Raw genomic sequence first — 26,268 nt, forward strand, 5'->3', positions numbered from 1 at the left:
TGGGAATAAGATGTCAAAATTGCAGTTCACTCCTTCAATTGGAATTCCTCTTCCTACTTCCATATGCATGTTGGGTTTCAGTGGTTAGATTCTGGACTTAAAGTAGAACCAATCAGTATAAGTCCTATTCTCTATTCCTCCCTCATTTGTACTCCATCAGTGTTGTGTGTCACTACCCCCATAAAGATGGGCTGGGTGTTAGACTGTAGTCAACTTTCTGGTGGTATGATCTTCTTTCTAACCTCCATACGAATGTTGATTCCCAGTGGTATAGGTTTGGATGTAGTTGACATGTGTATGGTCTGTCATGCCCTAGCCACTTTACCCATAAGGGTACATCTTTTTCATTTTACCCACTTCAATTTCTGGCATTGTGTTTCATAAATATCGCATAGTTTGGATCACTTTCCAACCATACTCCTCTCAAATTTGGATGTGCTCTTCTGTTTTCTGTCCATATATGCAAAAATTTCTACAATGGGTTAAAGGATTATCTAATTTCGAGGCGGCGCTGTTTCCCACATCAGATCTTACAATCTGACTGTCTCATCTTAGAAAGTGTCCTTTGGATGCTTCTTTCTTTCCCTCACAATGGTCCCTCCACCTACTCAATGTGAGATTCTAGTTATTTATATGAGCAAAGGTAATATACTGTGTCAGAAGTTATACTTTTTCTACACTAAAAATTATTATCCATTTTTGATAGACACCTCCTCTCATACTTCCCACTAAAACTGGTACTTCCACCTTTTGTTGAAACTCGAAGATATATGGTTGGTAAAATTAAAGAGAGAAAGTCACATGCATTATGATAGTATGTCACACTTTTATTAGTTGAGGGTTAACACATGATGATTTGCATGAGAGACATATTGAAATCAGTCAGTTCTAATGGATGAGTGATGGAAGGCTCATGCCAAGTGTGAAACCTTTTTTTTGCAGAGAGAATAGTACTGAATAAGAATACATATTTATGTGTGCATAGATAAGTACCTATCAGAAATACATTTTCAGTGTAGCAAAATTATAACTTTCCCATAATGTACCAAAAGAGTCTCTTCAGCTTGTTGTTTATGGCCCCAACCAATATAACTCTGTCTTGGAGTTATGTGTATTATAATGTATTTTCCCCATGATGTCTACATGATAATATCTGGACTAAAATGTCATTGTTTAAAAGTCAAGATATAGTTATAAAATGATGGCTAGAAAATATTTGTTGTTTGGCACTTCCATGAGAAATTGGATTTATTTTCTGGAAATTTTAGGAGTTTTTCAACAATAAAAAAAAGAAGTTCCAAAAACTATGAAGTCATAAATGTATAATATTGGTTCATAAATAAACTTCAAACGATACTAACCCTTAACCCAGATGGACCTTTTGGCCCAGTATCCCCTTTAGCACCTTTTGGACCCTGTTTGACAAAAATAGTACAAATAATTATAGATAAATAACACAAAAAGAAAACACTAGTAAATCATTTCTTTGTAGTAGCACTGGAAGACATTGTACTCTTTTGTTAGTAAATATTTGATGAGGCAAGTGTAGCCTAGTGGTTAACATGCCTGAAGGTGTATACTTGCATGATATTGCTACAAGGAAAAAACAAAATAAAAATTTCCTCCATAACTTGGTAAAGTAAATATATTTTAAGAGTGATGGCCCAATATCACAATGATTTCAAATCAAATTTTCAGTTAATCACTATGTTTTCTCTTTCAACAACAAAATACCAGGGAATGAAGTTTCAACCTTGTGTGTTTATTTTAATGTCTGAAGTTGATAATGATATAACTAAATAACCTTAGTGACTTAATTTGTATTTTATTTGTTTCATACCTAGTTTAAGATACTGTCGTTTTATTTTTGATTCATTAAAAACACAAACATATCAGTATCATTTTAGCCAAAGGTGAATGTTGCAGTTTTTATTATAGACCAACAAAACTTCACATACTAAGATCTGATCTCAGTGGCAGACAAAGCATCAACAACTTATTCTGCAACTTTATGCTTAAACAAACAGACATTCAACAATGCATGTAAACATCAGAAATGAGTGTTTATAATGATTTATCTCAAACATTGACTTTTACATACTTTTTGTTTCTGAATTATTCAGTTCACTGATAGTAGTTTGAAACTTTTAAACTTATATTACTGAGTTAAATTTACAATTCCATAAGGCAAAATTGGAAAACAATTATAACCTGGTTATGATTTCTATGTTTAACTGATTTTAAAAAATAATCTGTTTTACTTGTTTGCCTCTAACAATTTAAAAACTACAAAAGTAAAATATTGATATTAGCTGTTCTTTTTATCAAAATTAGCCTATAACATTATTGGATAATTCCAGAAATTGTAACATTTGTAGTTAAGTATGTACTTACAAAGTTCAACTGCATGATAGTACTTCTTATGACTACATCAGGTGTTTTACTTTTTAATGAAACTTTTGATTAAAAAGTTTAAAATTCATGGTAAATCATCTCACCATGGCTCCTTTGTTTCCTTTGTCACCTGGAGGTCCGGGTAGACCCTAACATGGGTGTTTAGGAAAGTATTTTAATCAGTTTGAAATAAACATCAACATTAAATGAAAAAAGTACTACTTTATTATAGAGAGTGTAACAAAGGCAGGACCTCAAAGTTACCAATATTCCAGATTATGTTATTATATGTTACAGCTTTCACAGTAAGGAAAATTATTTTAGAGAATTACTAAAATCTTCTTTACTGATAAAACTTGTGCACCATAAACTTGTAATCAAAACATTATATCTATTCGAAAAAAATAATTTTATTTATTGTAGAAGCTGTAACTTTTATAAAATAATACTTAATCAGTAAAGAAACTTAAAAAGAAACTAATAAAATCACAGTTGTTGTCCTACAGATTTCAGGATAAATGTTATATCACAGACTGCCCATTTTAGTCTTGTTCAACCAAAATGGGCAATTGTTCTTTGTTGTTACCTACTTTTGCTACATTGTGTCCTGTATGCTTTAAACAATGGATGATGGTGATTTACAGATGTGATAAATGTCAATTAATACTCTTTCAAATAAAAATGTTTTTTGATACTCCAGAGCAGTGGTTCTTAACCTTTTTCATCGTCTTACCCCCTGAGACTCTCCAGGGTAATACCATGACCTCTATAATAAGTTTAGTAATGGTGAACTTTGCGTAAAGGTAGAATAAAACAAAACTATATAAAGATCCTAATTTATTGAAAATGTTACAAATAAATGACCTTGAGAAATGCTACAAGTACTAAACAAATGCAAAATCCATGGAATTACTGAACATTATACAAAACCTACTTATTCACTCAGTGTGAGGGTAAATATAATAAATATATATATAATGAGGAAATATACTAAATACGATGGAAACTTTGATATTTAAATTTTATGTTTGATGTATTAATATTATATAGTTAAAAAATTTAGTCAATTCAAAAAGTTGTAATATATGAAAATTTTTACACAAAATTAGACAGGTGGTTGCGCAACAAGCATCTCGACATGGTTCAACTGCCGCACTTCAGCGTGTTTCTCATTGGTGGGCAGTTACAAGCACTTGCCACAAAAACTACAAACTACTCCGTGGTTTTCCCAATAATTCCCAAACCTTTCATGACCCCCTGAGAAACTTCAAATGACCCCCTAGGGGGTAACGACCACTAGGTTAAGAATCACTGCTCTAGAGTAAAAATATTGAAACTGAAATAAATACAAAAGTCATTCACAATTTAATTCCCATGACTTAATTAATACTTTATAATAAATCAGTTATCCGATGTTCTAATTGAACCAAATATAACTTAAACAAGAGACAAGTCTACTTCCAACAAATATACACTTTATAAACACACTTATATTGAAAAACATAAGACAAAAAGTGGGGTTCCTATGAAAACTCTTACCGGCAATCCAGGTGGGCCAGTTGGACCTGGAGGTCCTTTTTCTCCCTATTGGCAAAAAAAGCAAAATTACCAGAAAAGTAAGAAAAAATATATATATCAGATGTCATTCTAATATAAACGATAAACTTAACAATGAGCTGTCAGTAAAGACTAAAACCAACTAATAAACAAGTTATCCACAAATTACTGAGATGGGATCTTTATATTTAATCTCTAGTAAAGATTAAAATAAAACAATGAAACACAAATTGTCCACAAATCATTAAAGGACAGTATCTTTATGTTGGTCCACTAATGAAAATTAAAGCCAACTGATACAAAAAATAATCTACAAATCGTTGAAAGACAGGATGTTTATTTTGTGTCACTAGTATATATTAAAACCCATCAATAAACAAACTGTCCACAAGTCATTGAAAGGCATGCTATTTATCTTGGGTTACAAGTAAATAGGAAACTCAACTGATATATTCCCATATATGCAATAACTGTATAAAATGCAGTGATATGTACATGATTTTAACATGTCATAAATAAATAATTTTTAGGTAAAAAATTTATTAAAGTAATATAAATTATTACTTAACTGCATTATATGCAATTTATAGTTTCAACTGGACTAAAACTTTTTTTAAGGTGCTCTAAATTTGTACCAGTTTAGTACTAACTGTGGTAAGTCAATGATCATAGATTACTGAAAGTGTTCTTTAAATAGATTTTAGACCCAAGTTTCATTTCACGACTCTGTTCACAGTTTAAAAAATTACATTTTTCTTTATTCTTTTACTTTCTTTGTCAATAGTTGTGTAACTGCAACATTAACTGATTAGTTTTTTAGTTGATAACTAATATAAAAAAGTAAAGTCAAAAAACATTTTCCTTCCATTCATAGTAAACTTAGTGCTTCCACATTTTTAAAAGATACCACAGTCAAGACACTAAAAACATTTAAACACCACCATGCCAGTCATTCCAAATACAGCACAACACAATTATAATATAAACCCAAGGCCAACCACATAATTACAACACAGACAAGTTGTATGCCAGCTGCAAAAGTCATGATACTCAGAAATTCAGACATTCTTTCCTCTCAGTGTCTTGTAGAATTTGCAGAGTAATATAGAATGTTTTATAAAAAAATTAAATGAGAAAAGTCACTCCAATTACATTAACACATTTTCTATCGCATAGCAAAATAATGAACACGCAATGATTTCTGTCCTTTATATTAACATTCTTTTGCTTTCAGACATTTTCTTTCTCACTAAAGCTTCCTGTGATTTAACCAATATCTAAAACTTATGTATTATTACACTTCTACACTGTAGTGTTTTAGGAACATTCCATATGTGTGATTAGACATTTTCTTTACTAATAACTTTCTTAGAGAGGAAAACAATATGCTATTCTTACAAAGATATTTTACTTAAAATTTGAAGTATCTGAATAATTTAATACATCACAGTTACAAGTTAAGATTTTCTTTCAATATCTTTACACTTGTATCAACCAAAAAAAATTATTTGCTTCTCTCATTATTAGCTACAATTATGCATTAGCTAACCATGGCCATGTGCAGGAACCACAATCATATGTTAAGATACCATGATCTTGTGTCAGCTAACCAAGATTATGTGCAGGTATCACAGTGATGTGTTAACTAATCATGACCATATGCAGGTACCAGAGTCATGTGATAAGATACCACAGTCTTACAATAACCATATGCAGGTGCGAAAGTCATATGTTAAAGTATCATGGTCTCATGTTAGTTAACCTTCATCCTCTGAGCATGTGTTATGGTACCATAGCTAGGTAATTTTAAACATGCAAGTACCATGGACATGGGTAAAAATAATACTGATCATGTTGCCATTGTTGAAATACTAGAAGTAGGTAAACATTATTGTAATTGTGTTGAGAAACAATTTGTTAAATAGCCAAAATCATGTGATTATATGTCAATGCCCTATAATTATATGTTTAGATTCCATAGTTATGTGTATGATTACTTTGGCCATGTGTTAAATCCCAGGATTAAGTATATACATAAAGATGAAATAATTTTTGATACTTACAGGGTCACCTGCTATTACCACTTTTCCAGGCTTGCCTGGTTCTCCTGGAGTTCCCTTAAAATTCATTTTAAACTCAAGTATCATTTGAGGATTTTATGTTACTTCAAAGCTTTCATCTGATTCATAATACCAATTACTTTTAAAGTTTCAGAGTATAAAAATAAATAAACTCTATAAGTTAGGTTAGTCTTTAATATTCATTACACTAAATACCATTAGAGTAGAATGTAAATCAATAATGTCATTCATTACACTAAGTACCTTTATAGTATGATACAAATCAACAGTACCATTTGCAACACTATATACCATTTTAGTATAATGTTAATCAACAGTACCATTTATAACACTAAATAGCATTATAGTATAATGTAAATCAACAGTACAATTCATTACACTAAATATTATTATAGAACAATGTTAATCAACAGTGCCATGCATTATAATACTCTTATAATACAATGTAAATCACCAGGTCCAACTAGCCAATAAACTAAAAAGTGAAATAACAATGACATTATTACTATTATAACAACACTATCAGATTATTGTCCACAAATTTTATCTCTCACCTTTTCCCCTTTATTTCCTTGTTTCCCTGGTGGACCATGCTGACCAGGAGCTCCCTAAAGGTAGAAATAGAAAAATTTAAGATACTGTTAAACATAAAATAAACTTCATCTGAGTCATGAGATCTTGGCCATTATGAGTTCAATTAGAGCAGTGGTCAAAGTAACTAATATGATGTATCTATTTGCAACAGCATCATTGTGACATGTTGTTCTTAGTATTATTATTATTATTTATGAGTGCCAATTTGTCTCCATGAATGCTGCAGCTTTAAAAAGGAGCAAATATTAACTTACTTAAACATGATACTAATATTAAGCTTCTTACAAATTACCATATGTATGGAAAGTTCATACTAAGTCTCTTGTAAATCATAAACTGCTGGTCAACCATCTTCACATTTAATTTTTACACACCTTCATTAGTCTCACAAGGTTTTGACAGTTAGTCATACAGGAAATACTTTACCAATACTCTACACTTACCAGGATGGCTTGTTTCATTTGTGCATGTCCAGAGAGTGTAAGTAATGCATACCATTAGTACATATACAGGTAGAGAAAGTAGTTATTTCATTAGTACATGTAAAGGGGGTTTAACTAAAGAACAGTAATATAAAAAAGTGTTAGGAGAAAAGAATATTTTGTCACTTTTTCCATTTCATAGGCTAATTCTTTTCTGCCATTATAAAATGTAAATTTCAACACTATGGTAATGCTTCACTGATCCCTGTTGACAACTGGATGAGTTAGAGTGAGAATACTTACCATTTTTTTAGATTACCCATAAACTTGTACCATGGGCATGTCATAAAGATTCTACTTGAATGAACATACTGAAGAAATTTACAGTCTGAAATAACTGTCATGGTATCCCATACAGTGTCTTAACTATACAGAAAGAAACTAATAAGGAGCTAACACATGGTACTGGTATATTTCAGAATAAATAAATTTAATAGCTTTCCACAAATAAACCTTGATAAAAGCAATGTTTAACGCTATATATATTACACTTGTTGTCATGCAAAAAGCATAGAGCAGTCAGTAGAGCAGACAGTTTGCATTACAACTTTATGTGATGCTGATTGGATTCTCTGATAAATTGCTGCAGGTTTGAAATGCTCCCAAAACACTGTCAAATGCACTCTAGATCATGAGGCAAAGACAAATAAATTTGAAAATAAAAAACAAAAAATCAGAACATCTAAACTCAATGATACTAATGTTAAGGACAGAAAAAAGACAACAACCGATCTCAAACATGAGATAAACGACCATGTACCATATGACAGAAAAGTGTCCAGATCTACAGTATCAAGAAGACTCAACAAGAATGGAACATTTAATTGTGTATCAGGTAAAAACCTTTACTTTGATCTACAGATATTGTCAAGAGACTGAAATTTGTTAAAAAGTACAAAACCTGGATGGTTAATAATTAAAAAGACCGGTTCAAAGCATAGGTTGTATGTCTGGTGGAAGAAAGGTGAAGGATACTTACCTCAGTGAACAAAACCTACCTTGAAGCATGAGAGAAGCAGTGTGATAGTTTGGGGGGTGTATTTCTGCTGAGGCAACAGGAGATAAACACTGTACTGTATATCATTAGTAAACTTACAGGGAGTTTTAAGTACTGTATGTCATTACACATGTACACGAAGTGGCGGGTGCAGAACAACTAGCCTGTTGTGTAATTTTTCACTTATCAACTAACATCTAAATATTTACAACTTTTGACTCTATAAAACCAGAATGACTTTTTGAATTTGTCAGATAAGAAACTTTTACTCAAAATGAAATCTTCACATGCTGGCAAGTTTGAATTTTTTAAGATGATAAAATAAATGAATAATCAAGATACAATATACATGAACAATAAAACTTGAACCACTTGTGGAAGACATTCATAATATAAGAAAAACTTCTGGTTGGTTAAGTTTAACAAAGATAGTTTGTTTATTGATAACACTAAATTTTTCTCAGAACTTTAAAAGAATTATAATACTAAGTTTTTCTTTCATAAATAATAAATACCAATCATCCCCTAACTGAATAATAGTGTGTTTAAGTATGAATTGACATCTTGCTGAAAATTGGTGATCATAAAAACTTAAATCTTGATTTGTTCTTACACAAACTTACTCAGAGGGAAACATAATTTGATGAAATATAAGTTTAATTTTACCATAAACTTCAGTGATTTTGAAGTAAATATGCATTATAGATTGCTACAAAAAGAGAGCCAGAAAAATAACATTTAGTCTTGGTTGGGGAAATCTTATTCTTTCAACTTTTCAAATGAGCTAAAGTTTGTGAGTTGTTTCCAGATACAGTTGAATAGCCTAAAGAAAACTGTGACACTTTAGTTTGTGTAACATAGAGTAATTCTAACCGGCATTCCAATCATCCCTGGTTTTCCTCTTAAGCCTTGTGTTCCAGGTAAACCCTGAAAAATGCAACAAAAAGCTTTTTAGCACAAAATCTTACAAATAATTATTTTGGCTGACATCTATACTTTCAGACATTATGTAGAGGTGATTTGATGATGTTATTAATCAAGGTGTTCTGTTACATTACTAGGTCATTGTTTTTAACCTCTTTTTTATTACTGTATGGGTATACTTGATATGCCTACCTTTATATTCCCAGAGACGATATAGCTGTACTTTGATAATGGTTTTTACACTCAGTCCATTGTTAAATAGTTAGTAGATCCTTTGTTCAGTAAAGTAACTAACAAATATAAATTGTCTTACATTTCATTAGTTCTCCATTTTTTCTTGGATGTGAAAGGGTTAACACTGATGAAAAATCATGCTTTAACTTTACCATTTCAGCAGTTACACTATTATCAATAAGTAATTAATTTTCTTACCCGCTCTCCTTGCATTCCACTGTCTCCTTTGTCTCCCTATTAAAAATTAAAAATCTAGTCTCAAAGTTGTTAAAAAAAATAAAATGTTGTATTTAATTAGACATTTTTGTCATTAAAGAACAAATATTTTGTGAAAGTACATAATAAAAAAAAAAAACAGTTTAAATGCCTGGTGTTTCAGCAGTTATTTCCACTGTTCAAATGACTTGGTTCAAGAGATCTAGATGTATAATGTTGGGAGACTTTGTATGTAGACCAATTTTTCATATGGCAGACTATGTACACAGTTGCATTGTGTAATAACAACATTGAGATCACATTACATGGTACATACTTAAGCACTTTTTAACAAGTCACTGCAATGTTTACAATGTCTTTTTCATGGTTAAATTAATTTACACACTAAGCTTCACATCTTTGTGTTTATTGCCAGTTGATTTCTGGATAGAGACATCTGAACACCAGAATGATTTCAAAATTTAAAATCTAGTATCTTGCAGTTGCTGAAAAATTACTGAAAGGAAAAAAAAGGTATTTATTTAAAATCTGTTTTTAATTAATATGCTTTCATTCATATTTAGCCTCCTTTAAACAATACTTAATGAATAGAGAATTTCACTATCATTTACTTTCAAATTAACTAAAGAATTTTGCCAAGCATTACAAGGGAGAGTCTCTTACTTTCTGACCATCCTTTCCAGTTAGACCCCTTTCTCCATTTTCACCCTTGAAATAAAGAAATATTTTTCTCTTTATGCTATATAAAGTAAATACAAAACTAGTAGAAGTTACAAATAGTTTTGGATTCCAATGTGATACTGGCTATGATAACTGAAAACTGTATTGAATCCCCATATTTTAATGGGTTCTAGGACAATTTGCTGCTGAAATTTCATTCCTAGGCATTTTACTACCAGTCTTTTAATTACTAGAGTATTTCACTACCTGTTCCAGTTCCACATAAATGATTCATTATGGCTTGACAATTACTGGAGGAAGTGGCTGGGGAACAGGCTTATTACCCACCAAATAAACTTTACTTTCTTCATAGAATTACTCACAACCTGAGTTTTTTTTTTAATCCATATCTTTCATCCTTTAACATAAAATGTTTTACAACATAAGAGCTTTTTTTATTTTGAAGGTATTTCTCTAATAAACTAATATTTTACTGACTGGAGTGTTTGTCTAATGAATTAATACTGATGAAATATTTTTATTTTATGATCTTAAATAAGGTATGTAAGGGACATTATGACATAAAGTTATTAAGTAGCAAGATGACCTGATAACAAATTAATAGTAGTAATGAAAAGACATGTAGAAAGCTGACTAGTAGTAAAATGTCCAGGAACAAATCATTCAGCAACGAACTTTTCAACCACAAGTTTAATGATAACACAACTAAACACAATAAAATCCTCACACTTTACTGAACAACATAACTACACACTATGTAGGATCCCCATATTTTGCTAGACAATGTAACTAAACATTGTATTGAATCTCTATATTTCAGAGTTAGATAAATGATGAACTGTTCTCCATATATAGTGATTAATATTTTTCTATTTGAAAAGTTGGGAGTTTTATATAAGTAGATTCCCAGAGTACAATAAAATGTCTGAAACTAAACAAATTCACCACAGTTTACTTTCAAGCTTGACTATAGTAAATGTTATTGGTCACTGGGACTAAAAAATGATTTGATTTACAGTTTTATCTGGCTGTCACCACAGTATTTATTGTATTAGTTACACTGAAGAGTATGCCTAAAACCTATATCAGAGCTCCAGTTTATATGGCTATAGCATATAGTTACAAAGATGACTAAAACTAGATTTCACTGGCTAATACTCCTAAAGCTGTTGAGATGTATCCAAGTCAAAATTAGGAAAAATTACTCCCAGGAAAATGCATAAAGTTTGATCCAGCACTGATGATCTTCAGTACTCCACACAATACATGCATTTTTAACTTGCTTCTTACATTTCTGGGGATTGGAATCACCATTTTGATGAGTCGGCATCACTACATTTGACAATATCCCTAACTATTATTGCTATTAAACTAAAACTTGTTACTGGGTCCACAAACATGACTGGCCATACACAGCACTTATGAGTATGATTAAATTCCCTGGCTCCTAATTGGATCTCCAAATTTCATTGAGTAAGAAAACTGGTAAGATATCACACCAAATTCAACAAACCTTTGGTCCAGCAAGTCCAAGTGGTCCTGAATCTCCTTTTTCTCCTTTCTGTCCCTGTTAGAAATAGAGAAGTGCATTACCAAAATGTCACTGTTCTTACAATTTCACTATAACCCATTGTTTTGTTTAACATATCTATTATAACTTAAAAAATTATAAAGTTAATATTTATTTGATTTTTGACTTTCATTTCTCAAGTATTTAGATGTTTCTTTTGATCAATTTATATATACCAATTAAGAATTCACTGACATATACATACATATAACATACTGGAGACTTTGAACCAGGCATGTTTAAAGTTGTATATAACTGATAGCTTTTCATGTTTGAGTGTAAAAAACTAATAAGATTTCATGTTAAAAGTGTACAAAAGCAAAAAGATTTCATGTTTAGGTATACAAAACTTAAAGTTTGAAGCTTAAAACTTTACAGAACTGAAAATATCTTATGTTTAAGGATGTAAAGAACTGATCAAATTTCAAGTTTAAGAGTGCACAAAAATAACAGAATTAATATTTGAAAGTGTACAAAATTGATAATATTTCATATTTAAGTGCATGAAACTGATAAGGTTTTACATTTAACAATGTATTAAATTGATAAAATTTCAAGTTTAGATTGCTCAGAACTGATAACGTTATATGTTTAAGAGTGAGCAAAATTCACAAGATTTCATGTTTAAGGATATACAAAACTGATAGTTCCTTAGATGAAAAATAAAATTCCTCAACTTTTTAGTTTATCTAAATGGGAAACAATTATTGTTTTTAACATATTAGAAACTTTATGTTTAGAAGATACTTAATTTTTCTTAAACTTTAAATGTGAATTAATATGATTAGATAACATATTTCAAGTCAGACACTATAAAGTGCCAGATATTCTGTGTAAAATACACATATATCATGACAGGAATATTTATAGTTGTTTGTATATTGTATACAATATATCAAAACAGGAATATTTACAGGACAGGATATTTTGTGTAAAATATCAAAACTGGAATTTCTGATACAACACCTTACCTTCTCTCACATAAATAGCTATTCTTCTTCGGTATTACCCTCTATATGAAATATTTTACATATGCCACAAGTCTTGAGATCCATGTACCCCATAATCAATATGGTTTGACTGTGTCTTGTATATAAATTATCATGTGACAACCCTCAACCAATAGGAGTGCAACACATCCTCCTCATGCATGGGACTCCCTCTATTCCATCCTACCAAACTATCACTTCTTGTTTGGTACTGCTATCATCGAGACTTCTTTTTTTGTGCTTTTTTTTTTCTTCTCTTACCTTTTGGCTTTTGATTTTATTGGTCTTTTCTTCCTTGTCTGTTATCAGGCACCTTCCATTTTACCTGCATTTCAACCCTGTTATACATTGGAGGTACTTTAATGGAGAGTGCCAAGACTAAGCTTTATATGTTTATCTCCCATTACCTGCTTCTGGTAGCTATTTCTTCTTCATCAGGATACTTTCTTCCATCTATTGCCATTCTTCACTCTTCAATGAGACTGTGACTGAGTAAATTCTTTTTTTGTATGTATACCAATTATTTTTCAGGGGTATGCTCTTTTTTTTTTAACTTTAAGAATTCCTCTCTATGGAAAATGATGGCTGTACAGGTATACTTAAACTAGACAAATCCATATTGTAAGGCCTTGATGACTTAACAATTATAATTTCTATGGCCACTACATACACATTGTTGAGATGAGATGTTTCACAAGACTGCTCATAGGTTTTCTAGCAATATATTTGCTTCATTCATTTACCCATTCCAAACCGTATTAACCCATGGACTTTATGCATAAAGCAGAATGGAATAGTTAGCCATCCATTAGATTGCATAAATTAGGAGTGGTCTGGTTTTTGTGACTTCACATTACACTGTTTCCAGCACTGATCTTCCTTTGGACTCTCCACAACATTTTCTCCTCTTTTCTTCCAGTGTAGTATGCGAGTCTGGTGTAATAGAGTTATATGATACATACAATAATGAATCCATTCAGTTGAGACTAGGACAGTGAGGTTCTGCTGGTGCAGATGCTGAGATGTTCTTCAGACTGAATTTCTATCTCTGAACAGATCTATTTGATGAGGTGTTGTAGCTTTGGAGTGAGCTGTTCAAATTGCAGTTCACACCTTTAATTTGGATCCCTCATCCTGCACTCATGTGGATGTTGGTTCCCTGTGGTGGGTTTTAGATTTAGTGCTGAACCAATCAACATAAGCCCTCACACATATATTACAGGTTCTTCTGTTCTCTCACTCACTTTGACTCATGTTCACTGATCGTGTGTTGTGGCTCATGGTGGATAATCATGCAGTTACTACAGTTCTTAATCTTGTGCTATCCCTCAAATATTTTAGTACAGCAAGTACATTACTGTGCTGAGGATGGTTTCTGTCAGATTGGTTTAAGTTGGATATTTCACAATACAGAGACATTTTTATTATTCTGATCACCTGGATATTGAGTTCACAGATGTGTCAAACATTTTATCACTTTGCTATCATGTGTCTTATTTACAAATTGATGGGTATGATATTTCCTCCAGCTTGCTGAACTTGAGGTAAAGACAGTATAATCCTTTTCTTACCTCCACATGGATTTCAGTTCCCAGTGGTTAGATTCTGTATTGTAGTTGACTAGCAGTGCATGGTATATCATGTCACAGCCACTTTACACTTCGAAGTGCATCCTTTTTGCTTTCACCCATATTACTACCACTAGAGGATTGAGATTCTGATACTGGGTGATTTGGATTTCTATCCAACCATGGTTCTCTCTATTATAGATGCATTCCTCAACAATTTCTGCCCATGTTTATAACACCTCTTTCCACACTGAATGTAGAGTATACCTAGTATGAAAGTTGCATTGTCTCCCACGTATGATCTTCTACTGTGAAGATCTCCCCTTTTCAGGTGTTCTTTGGATACTTTTGAAGAATGCTTCTTTATTTCCCTTGAACCAGTCCCTCCACCTGTTCAATGTGTGATTCTAGCTATATATATGAGAGGAAGTAATGTACCATAACAAACTATAATTCTCTTATACTGAAAATGTATTTCAGTAGATACTTACCTCCTTTCACACTTCCTATCCTCTCTTCCCACTTAAAACCAGTGCTTCTATTTTACCAAATCTCAAAGTGATTGTAAGATTTAATCAAACAGAGGGAATCACATGTCAGAAGGGTGTATCACACTACTATTGGTGACGTTTTGTCACGTGATGATGTATATGCAAGATGCAGTTGAACCACGTTGATCCTGGAGTATGTGGAAGCTCAAGGCTTGTGGCATGCAAAAATATTTTTGCATATAGAGAATAGCACTGAACAAGAATGGCTATTTATGTGAGAGGAAATAAGAATCTGTCAGAAATACATCTTCAGTATAGGAAACTTATAACATTTACAGTACTCCACTTTTGTGTAGTTCATTATATCAAAATAGAATATCTACAATACTGGATAATTTGTGCAAAATTTGTTAAGGAAATTAACAGGTTCAATGCAAGTTAAGATACTATGAGAATCATATTTCTTATTATAGATCTTATTATTGTGGAATATTGTGTCAGTTTCTCAAAGTTTCAAGTTTCAGGTAAGTAATGAAATATTAAAAACATGGCTTTGTGTTTTTATTGTATGTAAACTTAGCATTTGTACAGTTTTTTATGTATAAACATGAAAGGGAAGGAGTTAACTAATAAAAAAAGCTTTTATCTCACCTTCTCACCAGGAAGTCCAGGCTCACCTGCCTCACCTGCTGGTCCTAGAAGTCCCTATAAACAAAAAGCTTAGAAATAAACTAAAAGAAAGTAAAAGGCAAAACTAGCATATTTTAACTAACATGTTCGATGTAATAACTAATGTAAAATGATTTCAGCTAACTGGTCTAATGTAATATTAAGTAACTTTAACTGACTGACTCAGCATAAAAGGCAATATTAAATATTAAGTACACTGGAATAGAATGTAACTGCCTCTTGTAGAAAAATCATATTTAGGGAAAATTTGTGAAACATCTCTTATGAGAACCCGTTTAAATATTTGGTAATACTAAAATCTTAGTTTTTATTTAGGATTGTCATTAAATATATCTATTACCCAACATATAATCATCCTCAACTACTACTGTACAAATGTGGATAGAGTCTGGGGAAGGTAAAAAAAGGCACTTGATTCCCCTTTTTGATACTTGATAATATCATCTTGGTACAATTTTTTAATTGTTGTGAGAAGATAAAATATAACATAAGAATGTAGATTACCTTGTTGTAAGGAGACAAAATATAAGTGTAAGTTAGCGTACAGAAGTATAGAATATCTTGTTGTAAGAAAACACAATGTGGTACAGAACACAAAGTTAGGACATGTGGAAGTTACACAAGTAAAGTTTAACTTCTATTTGACTTCACTGTGTTAAACCAGGACACGTACAGGAGGAGATATGATTTTGTTACCACTTCCAGGTGATCCATCCTTTCCTGGTGGACCCTTAATTGGGTTAAAAAAAAGTATTACTTACAATCATTTGATTGTTAGATATTAAACATGTCAACTCAATGAAGTTTACTCAAACAAACCCACTTGCTCCTTTATCCACAAGGTTGTTAATAACATTTAAGTAAACAAGTACCTCTAGTAGCAAGAGAGAGAAATATTATTTGATTAGTTCTAGGATGTATAAATTTCAAACTTTATACAAAAAATTCAGCTTTCAAGATTTGATATTTTAAAGAAATAAATACAACACTAACAGCTTTATTGGTAGATTCTGTAGGTGAAAGTAAACAAATCTAACAAATTTATCCATTAATGAAAAACGTGTAAAAAGTGATTTCCCGAAGTTCAACTTACAGGGGGTCCTCTTGGTCCCACTGGTCCTGGGAACCCTTGCACTCCTTTTTTTCCCTATAAATAGAAATGAAATGTGTTTCAACAGAATACACTTCCTATTTAGTGTGTTTAAACAATTTTTATGTGTTTTTTTCATAAATGTATGAATGAATAAAGGTTATTGACTTGAAAAATTAGTACTTCATAGAAAATACTAACAACTGGTTTTCATAGACTTACAGGTGGACCTCTTTTTCCAAATTGGCCTGGCTCTCCTTTTTCTCCAGGTTCACCCTTGTGAAGAAAAGTTAAAATAAACTGTGATAGCAATGATATAATTATTAATTTAATAATCCACTGAGCCATTTTTATAAATATTAATGATACCATTCTTACTTGCATTGTAAAAAAGAAAAAGTTTATTATAAAAATAAATGACGATATGAATATCAGTATTCATTATTTGTGATTGTTAAATATGTTAACTATGACATACTTAAGTAATTTTGTATGCATCAAAAGATGATAACATTTTACTGAAGCAATATAGGAAATGTATTTTTGTAACTTTGTACCATTTTCCCTGATGATCCAACCAGTCCAGGTAAACCTCGAAGGCCTTGTTCTCCCTGTAAACAAGCAAATATTCTCGTAACATTAAATGTCGACAGTTTGTCATGAAACAATATTTTTATTTATTAGGCTTTAGTTTAATCTTAAAAAATATGTTGCACTTACTCACACTTACAATAGTGAAGGACTTAATTTTGAGACATGATGTTCTAATTATATCATTCAAAGAGTTGTGTTTTTATGTAAGGTATTGCAGGTTGCATCAGTCAAAGACTGGAATTTTATATACAATATTGCTCTTATATCAGTCAAAGAGTAGGGTTTTTCAAGTAAAGTATTGCTGTCACTTTAATTAAGGACTGGAATTTTATCCAAGATATTGCTCTTGTGGCAGTCAAGGATTAGGTTTTTAGATAAGGTATTACTGTTACATCAGTTAATGACTGGGATTTTTTTTAGATGAGATACTGCTGTTGCATCAGTTAAAAACTGAGTATTGTAACAATTTATTTTAGTTACATAATTTTACAATAGAAAATGTTTTTTATGTAAACTATTGTGTTTACATTTGGCAATAATATGGACTTCAGAGAATCAGTTGTGAATAGAAATGCTTAACTTTAGGAAAACTTATGGATTGTGTCCAATTCAAAGAAAAGCAAAGATGAAATATGGTGTCCCTACTTTCACTCCTGGAGGTCCAGGTTTTCCTGGTGGTCCTATTGGGCCTTCAACCTACAGACAAATTGGTGATGAAAACATATTTTGAACAAAGCAGATTTAACAAAGATTTCACCATTCAATAACTTTCTAGCTACATAATACAGACAAGACTATTTAATAACTTGATAACTACATTGTACAGACAATGCCATTGAATAATTTGGAAACTAAATAATATGGTCAAGACTATCTAATAACTTGGTAGCTACAAACAAGGCTATTTAATAACTTAATAACTATATAATACAGATTGGGCCATTAAATAACTTGGTAACTAACTGGAACAGATGTGGCTATTTAATAACTTGGTAACTATATAATACAGGCAAGACAATGTAATCACTAGATAATACAAACCAGACCATTAAATAACTTGGTAACTGAATAATACACTTAAGGCTATCTGACAGCTTGGTAACTACAGATAAGGCTATTTAACTACATAATACGGAGTAGTCTATTATATAGCTTGGTAACTACATATGATGCCATGAATAACTAGGTAACTATATAATAAAGACTAGGCCATTAAAAGAAACTTGGTAACAGCAAACAAGACTATTTAATAACTTGGTAACTACATAATACAGACAAGGCCATTTACTAAATTAGAAGTTAACATATTAATTCAGGATGGGTATATTAGTGATGTATTTTCAATGTTTGTCATCTGGTCCACATAATGCTATATTTTTCAATGTTTGTATGTAGACTACCTGATACTGTTGATCATCAAAACCTTACAAGTGACGTGATCAAGTGTAATGAAGAGAAACAGGCAGTATCTAATAAAATATATTTATTTCTCATGATCAGTAGTGTGTCTACATTACGATAAAGCCACGAGAAAAGTACTGATGATGTAAAGAATTTTCTTTGGATAGTAGCTGTTTCTCTTCTTTATACAGCAGCGTGCAGTCTAATCTATAGCCTAGGCTACTTAAAATCATGTGGACCTTAACAGTTACTAATCTGTGATGCAGAAAACATTCGACTCTGTAATTATCTATCCATAGATATAACCATTAATAAATATATTATTCTGTATATCCCTTTAGTCTGGTAAATGGTGTATTCTTATCTAACTCTTACAGAAAATGTATTTCTAAGTTATGCAAACAGCATATCCCTAATACTTTATTGGCCCTACTTTTTGAGATACTTGAAAACATGATAAATTTTCTAAACTATGATTAATTTCTACTTAGTATTCTTGTTGCGTTTTTTATTTTGTTTTTAAAATTATATATGATTATGTGTGTGTGTATGCGCGTGCCTCAAAGTTAAAAAATGTACTACTGGTTGAAACAATTTGATAATTTCCAGATAAACTGTCCATTTCTTCGTTTCCCAATGTGCTATGGGCTGTTAGTTTTCGGTTAATTGTCAAGTTATTCGTTTTATGTAGTGTGAAATATAACTCACCACAACTGCATCACCTGGCCGCCCAGGTGGACCTTTCGGTCCAATAGCTCCTCTACTTCCCTAAAAAGAAACGTAATAATTATTTTACGTATCAAGTCTTCATATATATATAATAAGTATCGGTAGAATTGCTGTTGTTGGTCATAGTTGTTAACTTCACGTCATAACAGATAATACCTGTGGTAATAACACCCAAATGTATTGGGATTATCAATCTATCAGACAGTATACAAACGCTGATGATAAACTAGCTTGATATCATGGAAAATCACTCAGCTCTATATCCCTATTTGATATATATATCTTTACCCACTGCGATTTAAAAATTATATAGTTTTAAACATAAACAGGGCACTCTTAATACCTGTTGTTGATTTTTTATTATCTAATGACGGGTAATTCATAATATGTAAAATATATATATAAATTATGGTGTTTACAATCAATTATACGTATCGTGAGTTGTTGTAAGGGCTATCTGTGCTTTGTCTACCATGGGTATCGAAACCTGGTTTCTTAGCGGTATAACTTCGCTCACATACCACTGTGCCAATAGGTGGCCTTGCCATAAGATATGATGCTGGGTCTATTTTATTAAACACTACATTTCATATCTAATCCCTTTGGGATTTTAAAGAATTAGAATAGTGAATTATAAAAGTGTTTCAACTACATTGTTCGCCTCATCTACTGCTCACAACGCGTTTAATTCAGTCCAGAGCTCATCAAGCCAGCTGGGACAAAACAAACACGATAGTCGTCGAAACACAATTTATAAAAGAAATATGTTGACATCCTTCTTTGTTTTAATGCATGACTACATAATGGACTGTCTACTACAGGAATCGAACTGTGGATTTCAGTAATACAAACCCTTAAACCTGCCCCTGATCCACTGTGGTTCTCTTTATGTTTATATGAGGTGTTTGACAATCATTTACTCCAAGCAGAATTGCTGATTTCTATTCTTAGGAGGGGGGATGAAAAACACTTCAATTTACATTAGGGGAAGTGTTTGTTTGTTTTTGAATTTTGCGCAAAGCTACGCGATGGCTATCTGCGCTAACCGTCCCTAACTTAGCACTGTAAGACTAGATGGAAGACAGCAAATCATCACCACACACCATCAACTCTTGGGCTATTCTTTTACCAACCAATAATGGAATTTACCATCACATTATAACACCCCCACGCTAAAAGGACGAGTATGTTAGGTGCGACAGTAATTTGAACTTGCGACCCTCAGATTACAGGTCAAGCGCCCTAACCACCTGGCCATGACGGACCTAGGGGGGAAGTGAGTCTCTTACGAAAATCCAGGTACCGCTAGTTACTTTCATATCTGTATCATAGAACAATTCCACAATCAATGTAACTTTCGAAATAAGAAATTGTAATTACCAGCTAGACCAATAGCAGGGCTTCTTCTCTGCTGAGCAACATTATTTTGTGATTTCAGACAAGTCCATTATTTTAAGGTGGGGAAACATATGTGTCTTCTTAAGGTTGTTTGAATAACCATTCTACCTTTTTTGACATTTAAGATGGAGTATAAATCCACATTTTAATGACTGTAAAATAATGAAATAACCACATTTATTACACTTTCACCTGCACCTAATGGCACAGTTGTATACCTGATGACTTAAAACGCTAGAGACTGGGTTTCTTTCTATATGTAACCCGTGAGGGCAGATCACAGATAGTCCAATGTGTAGTTTTGTGCCTAAACTACAAACAAATTCCCTCTACACAATCAATCCTTATGCCTAATTGTATATCTTCACCTTTCCAAATAATTTATAGGACAACAGGCTTTACAGGTTAGTAATGTTCCACTTAGGATATGGACCTATTTTTAACGCACAGAAACTATAAAGTTTATAACAGGCCTGACGAGAGGGGGGTTAGGGGGCTAAAGTCCTAGAGCCCGGCGTCGATTAGGGGGCCCGGGGAAATATGAGATAAAGAATAATGCATTCTCATTTTCTTAATATACTTAAGGAAATATTGCAGTACTGCGGGAAATCACTTTGCCTCAAAAAATGTAAATTCTCAATACATTTGGCTTCCGCCCAACAGAAAAAAAAATTCGTACGTTCATGAATGTACCACGAATTTATGAAGACTTCAAAAAAGTGCCCGGGGACATAACTGTTCCCCGGAACCGACCTAACTCTCGACGCCCTTTGATTATAAATACAAGTTTTTTTACTTCAAACTTTACTTGTAAAACATCATTATGTCCTTGTTTTTGCTGTACTTTAAACCACCCAGTGGTAGAGCGGTATGTCTACAAACTTATACTGCTAGAAACCGGGTTTCGATACCCGTGGTGAGCAGAGCACCAACAGCCCTTTTCTTGGCTTTGTGCTTTATACCAAACAACAACTGTACTATAAATAATTATCGCATCCTTTTTTATTTTATTTTTAGATAAGAGAGCACTATTTTCCAGTTTAAATTTCACCCGGTTTTCATATAATGTGGGATCTAAACATTAGATATCCCTACCAGCATTCTCTAGAATTCCATAAAACAATAAAAAGTTGCCTTAACCAACTGAACTAACCCAGCAGGAAGAAACCACTTTTGTTCGGACTGAATAAGATTTATGACTTTTCTACTTACAGGTAACCCAGGCTTCCCTGGTATTCCAATCTCTCCTTTTTCACCTTTACGACCCTGAAAATAAGTAACAAACTATGATCAGGAATTGTTCACTACTATTAAAATATAACAATCTTAATTTAAAGGAATATGATAAAATTATCAAGTTAATTCTGTGATAATAAAGTACTCTGATTAAGTTTTGTTTGTTTGTTTTGGAATTTCGCACAAAGCTACTCGAGGGCTATCTGTGCTAGCCGTCCCTAATTTAGCAGTGTATGACTGGAGGGAAGGCAGCTAGTCATCACCACCCACCGCCAACTCTTGGGCTACTCTTTACCAACAAATAGTGGGATTCACCGTAACATTATAACGCCCCCACAGCTGAAAGGGCGAGCATGTTTGGCGCGACCGGGATGCGAACCTGCGACCCTCAGATTACGAGTCGCATGCCTTAACACGCTTGGCCATGCCACTCTGATTAAGAGTAAACAATAATTATAGAACAGTAAACTCTCTCTAGAAATAAAGGCACGAACTAAAGTTTTTGTCAAATGATGTATTTTTATAGCAAAGCCACATCGTGCTATTTGCTGAGCCCACCGAGGGGAATCGGATCCCTGATTTTAGCGTTTTAAATCTGTAGACATACCGCTGTACTAGCGGGGGCTTGTCGATGACTAAAGTAACAGCGTAGGTACAGATTCAGTTTATCCTATCATCATATTTCCGCAGACAGTTGTACTGTTCCTCTGATATTCCTCCTTTCTTCTTCACGTTCTAAATACTTTTTAATCGACTGCCACTTCTTCGTTTGTCAGCGAATCGATTTGAGTGTGTGTATTTTCTTATAGCAAAGCCACATCGGGCTATCTGCTGTGTCCACCTAGAGGAATTGAACCCCTGATTGTAGCGTAGTAAATCTGAAGACGTACCGTTGTCCCATCAGGGGAACGAATTAATTTGAAAATTAGTTGGATAATACTTTGATTCGATACGCCTAGGAAACTTTTTATTTAAGTCTTTACAAGAAGTTTAGGCTCGGCATGGCCAGGTGTTAAGGCGTTCGACTCGTAATCCGAGGGTCGTGAGTTCGAATCCCCGTCGTACCAAACATGCTCGCCCTTTCAGCCATAGGGCGTTATAAAGTGATGATCAATCCCACTATTCGTTGGTAAAAGAGTAGCCCAAGAGTTGGCGGTGGGTGGTGATGACTAGTTGCCGTTCCTCTATTCTTACACCGCAAAATTAGGGACGGCTAGCGCAGATAGCCCTCGTGTAGCTTCGCGGGAAATTAAAAAAAAAAAAAAAACAATAAGCTTATGCGGTCAAAAGTAAAACAACCAAGTTTATATATTTTGTGCTCTTGTGCAATCATATTTAGAGCAATCAAGATGAAAACCGTCACAAATATAAATTTTCATGCACCCAACATAATAACATACACAAAGTTAGATTTGTCCATTTTAAGTCTTTTTTTGAGGGGTCAGACCTCACAAAAATACACAAATCTATGGGTTTTGATCAATTACTCGGTCATATTTTAACCAACTCACAAGGGGTTTCGTACAAAGATACTTTTCTATGAGTCCTATACAGAGATGTAAACGGAAAGTTTTTTTTATTTTCCTGTGTTTCTCACGATTTATTTGGTGTCAAAATTGAAAATTGGTCATGTGGGGACTGCGTGAGAGACATGTTACATTCGTCTGCGTATGTTGGCCTCTTTAATAGTAATTAAATCAGTAGGTGAACATACACAAAGGGAACTTTTCATGGATTTTAAATATTGGATGTTGAGCTAATACACTTACTCATTAAAAGTAGGTCACCTCCACAAAGAAATGAACTAATGTACCTACTTTCCTTACACTTTTGTAACATATCTACAAGTAATCACAGTTCTTACCTTTAAGCCGGAAAGTCCAGGTGTCCCAAACTGACCCTTGAGCCCAGATGAGCCCTGTTGATACAAATTCAGTATTAATCAACGCATCTTAAATAACTTGACACCAGTAAATCTAATCTCTTGATGTAACAACTGCTGCTATTCTAAAATAACTATTTACTTATTGGCCCATCGAACTCTTTACCAGTCTATCTTTCTTTCTTTTTGTATCTATCTATCTATCTATCTATCTATATATATATATTATCTTTCTTCAACAAATCACTTACTAATCTTCCTGGTGGTCCAATTGGTCCGGGTGGACCTATAGGTCCGGGGTATACCCTAAGAAAACAACGTTATATATCTTATAATCAGTGCAAACATATACATAAAAAATCTTACAATAGAAATGATTGTATAAAAATCATATCAAATGTTTTCGTAAAATATATATAGAAAGGTAAAAAATATGTAAAATTCATGTTTACCTCATGTCAGTTTTTCTTTTTGTTGTAATTTTAAATAAGATATTTTCTGTTGAATTGTATAAGGCACCATTTAAAGTATTATCCCAAATATACAACATCGTAACTCCTGTAGACGAAAGTTAAAGGTGTATAACAGACATATCAATACAAAATACAAAGATCAACAGAAAGTCTTAGTTAAGATGTATAAAAATGTCATAGGTATACCGTTTACACCGCATGAAAAAGGTATGTAATAAAATTCAATAGATATAACTATTCAATCATTCACTGAACATTCATATTACGTTCATCAACTCAGTGGCCGATGTTTGGACAGATGACTAGTCAATAATCCAGCTATATCTATATTCTGTTCACCACCAGCTGGGTGACCGATGTTTGGACAGATAACACAGATCTGCGATGGCTTTAATATCTTTAAATGTTTATATATTCGACAGTAATTCCTGTACCCTGAATAAGAAAATGATATCCGTTTTTCTCCATTAAGTACAGATTTTTCACAAAACGTCACAAGTACATTTACATCAGTGAATTATTTTAAATTGAAATCAGGTCATATTTTGTTATGCTTAAAATGCTGACAATCACTGGCTATAGATTTCTCTAGATCAATTGTAACGTAGTAGTCTTATCGATCGTTCTAAAACCCACATAATAAAAGCATAATAATAAAAAAATGTTCATTGTGGTAAACGAAATAATAATTGATCTAAGTAAGAGTTATTTTTATCTTCGATTTGTAAAAACATCCTTACGTGATAGATAGAAATGAGTATTTAATTCAAAATTTGCTAGCTGCTAAAATCAGGGGTTCGATTCCCCTCGGTGGGCTGAGCAGATAGCCCTTTGTGGCTTTGCTATATGAAAACCACACAAAAACACACACACGAATAATGAAAAAAATAAGTTATTAAAACCACAACAACTTTTATGACGTTTAAATTCTTCGGTCTGTGTAACTAGTAAACAATCTACTAACATGGATGTAAATGGATTGTTTACTAGTTACACAGACCGGAGAATTTAAACGTCATAAAAGTTGTTGTGGTTTTAAAAACTTTTTTTTCATTATTCAGCTAGCAAATTTTGAATTAAATACTCATTTCTATCTATCACGTAAGGATGTTTTTACAAATCGAAGATAGAAAAAAACTCTTACTTAGATCAATTATTATTTCGTTATTACCACCTGACCATGCCGTAAAGACACTCGACTCCTAATCTGGAGGTCGCGGGTTCGAATCCCTGTCACACCAAACATCCTCGCCCCTTCAGCCGTGAGGGCGTTATAATGTGACGGTCAATCCCACTCTTCATTGGTAAAAGAGTAGCTCAAGAGTTAGAGGTGGGTGGTGATAACTAGCTGCCTTCCCTCTAGTCTTACACTTAAATTAGGAACGGCTAGCGCAGATAGCCATCGAGTAGCTTTGCGCGAATTTCAAAAAACAAACAAACAAACAGATGTCAAGTTGTGTTTACGTAGAAAAAAAATTCTTAAATTTGGAAATCCGCTAGGACAATAAATAAACTTTTTTTTGATATTCAAATTATACTCATTTCTTGAAACTGTAATTTTGCAATGGAAATTACATCGACAATTGTTTAATATAAAACTATTCCTAGAAATAAGTTGGGAGTACAGAGAAAATAAAAGAAGAATGAAAGTTTTTAAATACTTACTGGCGCTCCAGGATTTCCGGTTTGTCCCTTTAGACCTATAAGTCCTGGTATTCCTTGTAATCCAGGCTCACCTGGTGGTCCAGGAGGACCCTGGTAATGTATAAATATGAAACATGTTAAGAAACTACGATAACAAATTTGCGAATCTGCAAACACTGACCAAAATATATACGTGAAACTTAAAGGAAAAAAATAAATCTATTTTTATTTTGTAAATAATATTAATATTACCTTTTGGAATTATCTCTAAGATGTATAAACAGACAATTAATGATTTTACTCGAATATAATGCTCACCTTTCCCTTCCAAATATTTTCCTAAAAACGAACTG

The 26,268-nt window shown here is 32.7% G+C and overlaps 1 protein-coding gene across 1 annotated transcript in view; it reads right to left on the bottom strand.

The window, feature by feature from the left end:
- LOC143235600 (uncharacterized) overlaps positions 1-26,268 on the bottom strand; it is a 93,213-nt gene that overhangs the window by 38,006 nt on the left and 28,939 nt on the right. Inside the window, exons 9-29 of the mRNA XM_076473837.1 lie at positions 25,937-26,026; positions 25,736-25,767; positions 24,050-24,104; positions 23,781-23,834; positions 21,893-21,946; positions 19,262-19,321; positions 17,798-17,848; positions 17,116-17,169; positions 16,781-16,834; positions 16,562-16,615; positions 16,142-16,198; positions 15,430-15,483; positions 11,674-11,727; positions 10,143-10,187; positions 9,462-9,497; positions 8,979-9,032; positions 6,587-6,640; positions 6,015-6,068; positions 3,934-3,978; positions 2,499-2,543; positions 1,362-1,415 (exon numbers count right to left, since the gene is read on the bottom strand). Coding sequence (XP_076329952.1) covers positions 1,362-1,415; positions 2,499-2,543; positions 3,934-3,978; positions 6,015-6,068; positions 6,587-6,640; positions 8,979-9,032; positions 9,462-9,497; positions 10,143-10,187; positions 11,674-11,727; positions 15,430-15,483; positions 16,142-16,198; positions 16,562-16,615; positions 16,781-16,834; positions 17,116-17,169; positions 17,798-17,848; positions 19,262-19,321; positions 21,893-21,946; positions 23,781-23,834; positions 24,050-24,104; positions 25,736-25,767; positions 25,937-26,026 — 1,110 coding nt within the window. The remainder of the gene's footprint in view (positions 1-1,361; positions 1,416-2,498; positions 2,544-3,933; positions 3,979-6,014; positions 6,069-6,586; positions 6,641-8,978; positions 9,033-9,461; positions 9,498-10,142; positions 10,188-11,673; positions 11,728-15,429; positions 15,484-16,141; positions 16,199-16,561; positions 16,616-16,780; positions 16,835-17,115; positions 17,170-17,797; positions 17,849-19,261; positions 19,322-21,892; positions 21,947-23,780; positions 23,835-24,049; positions 24,105-25,735; positions 25,768-25,936; positions 26,027-26,268) is intronic.

This window comes from Tachypleus tridentatus, chromosome 12, assembly GCF_004210375.1.
Source record: "Tachypleus tridentatus isolate NWPU-2018 chromosome 12, ASM421037v1, whole genome shotgun sequence".
Classification (NCBI taxonomy): Eukaryota; Metazoa; Arthropoda; class Merostomata; order Xiphosura; family Limulidae; genus Tachypleus; species Tachypleus tridentatus.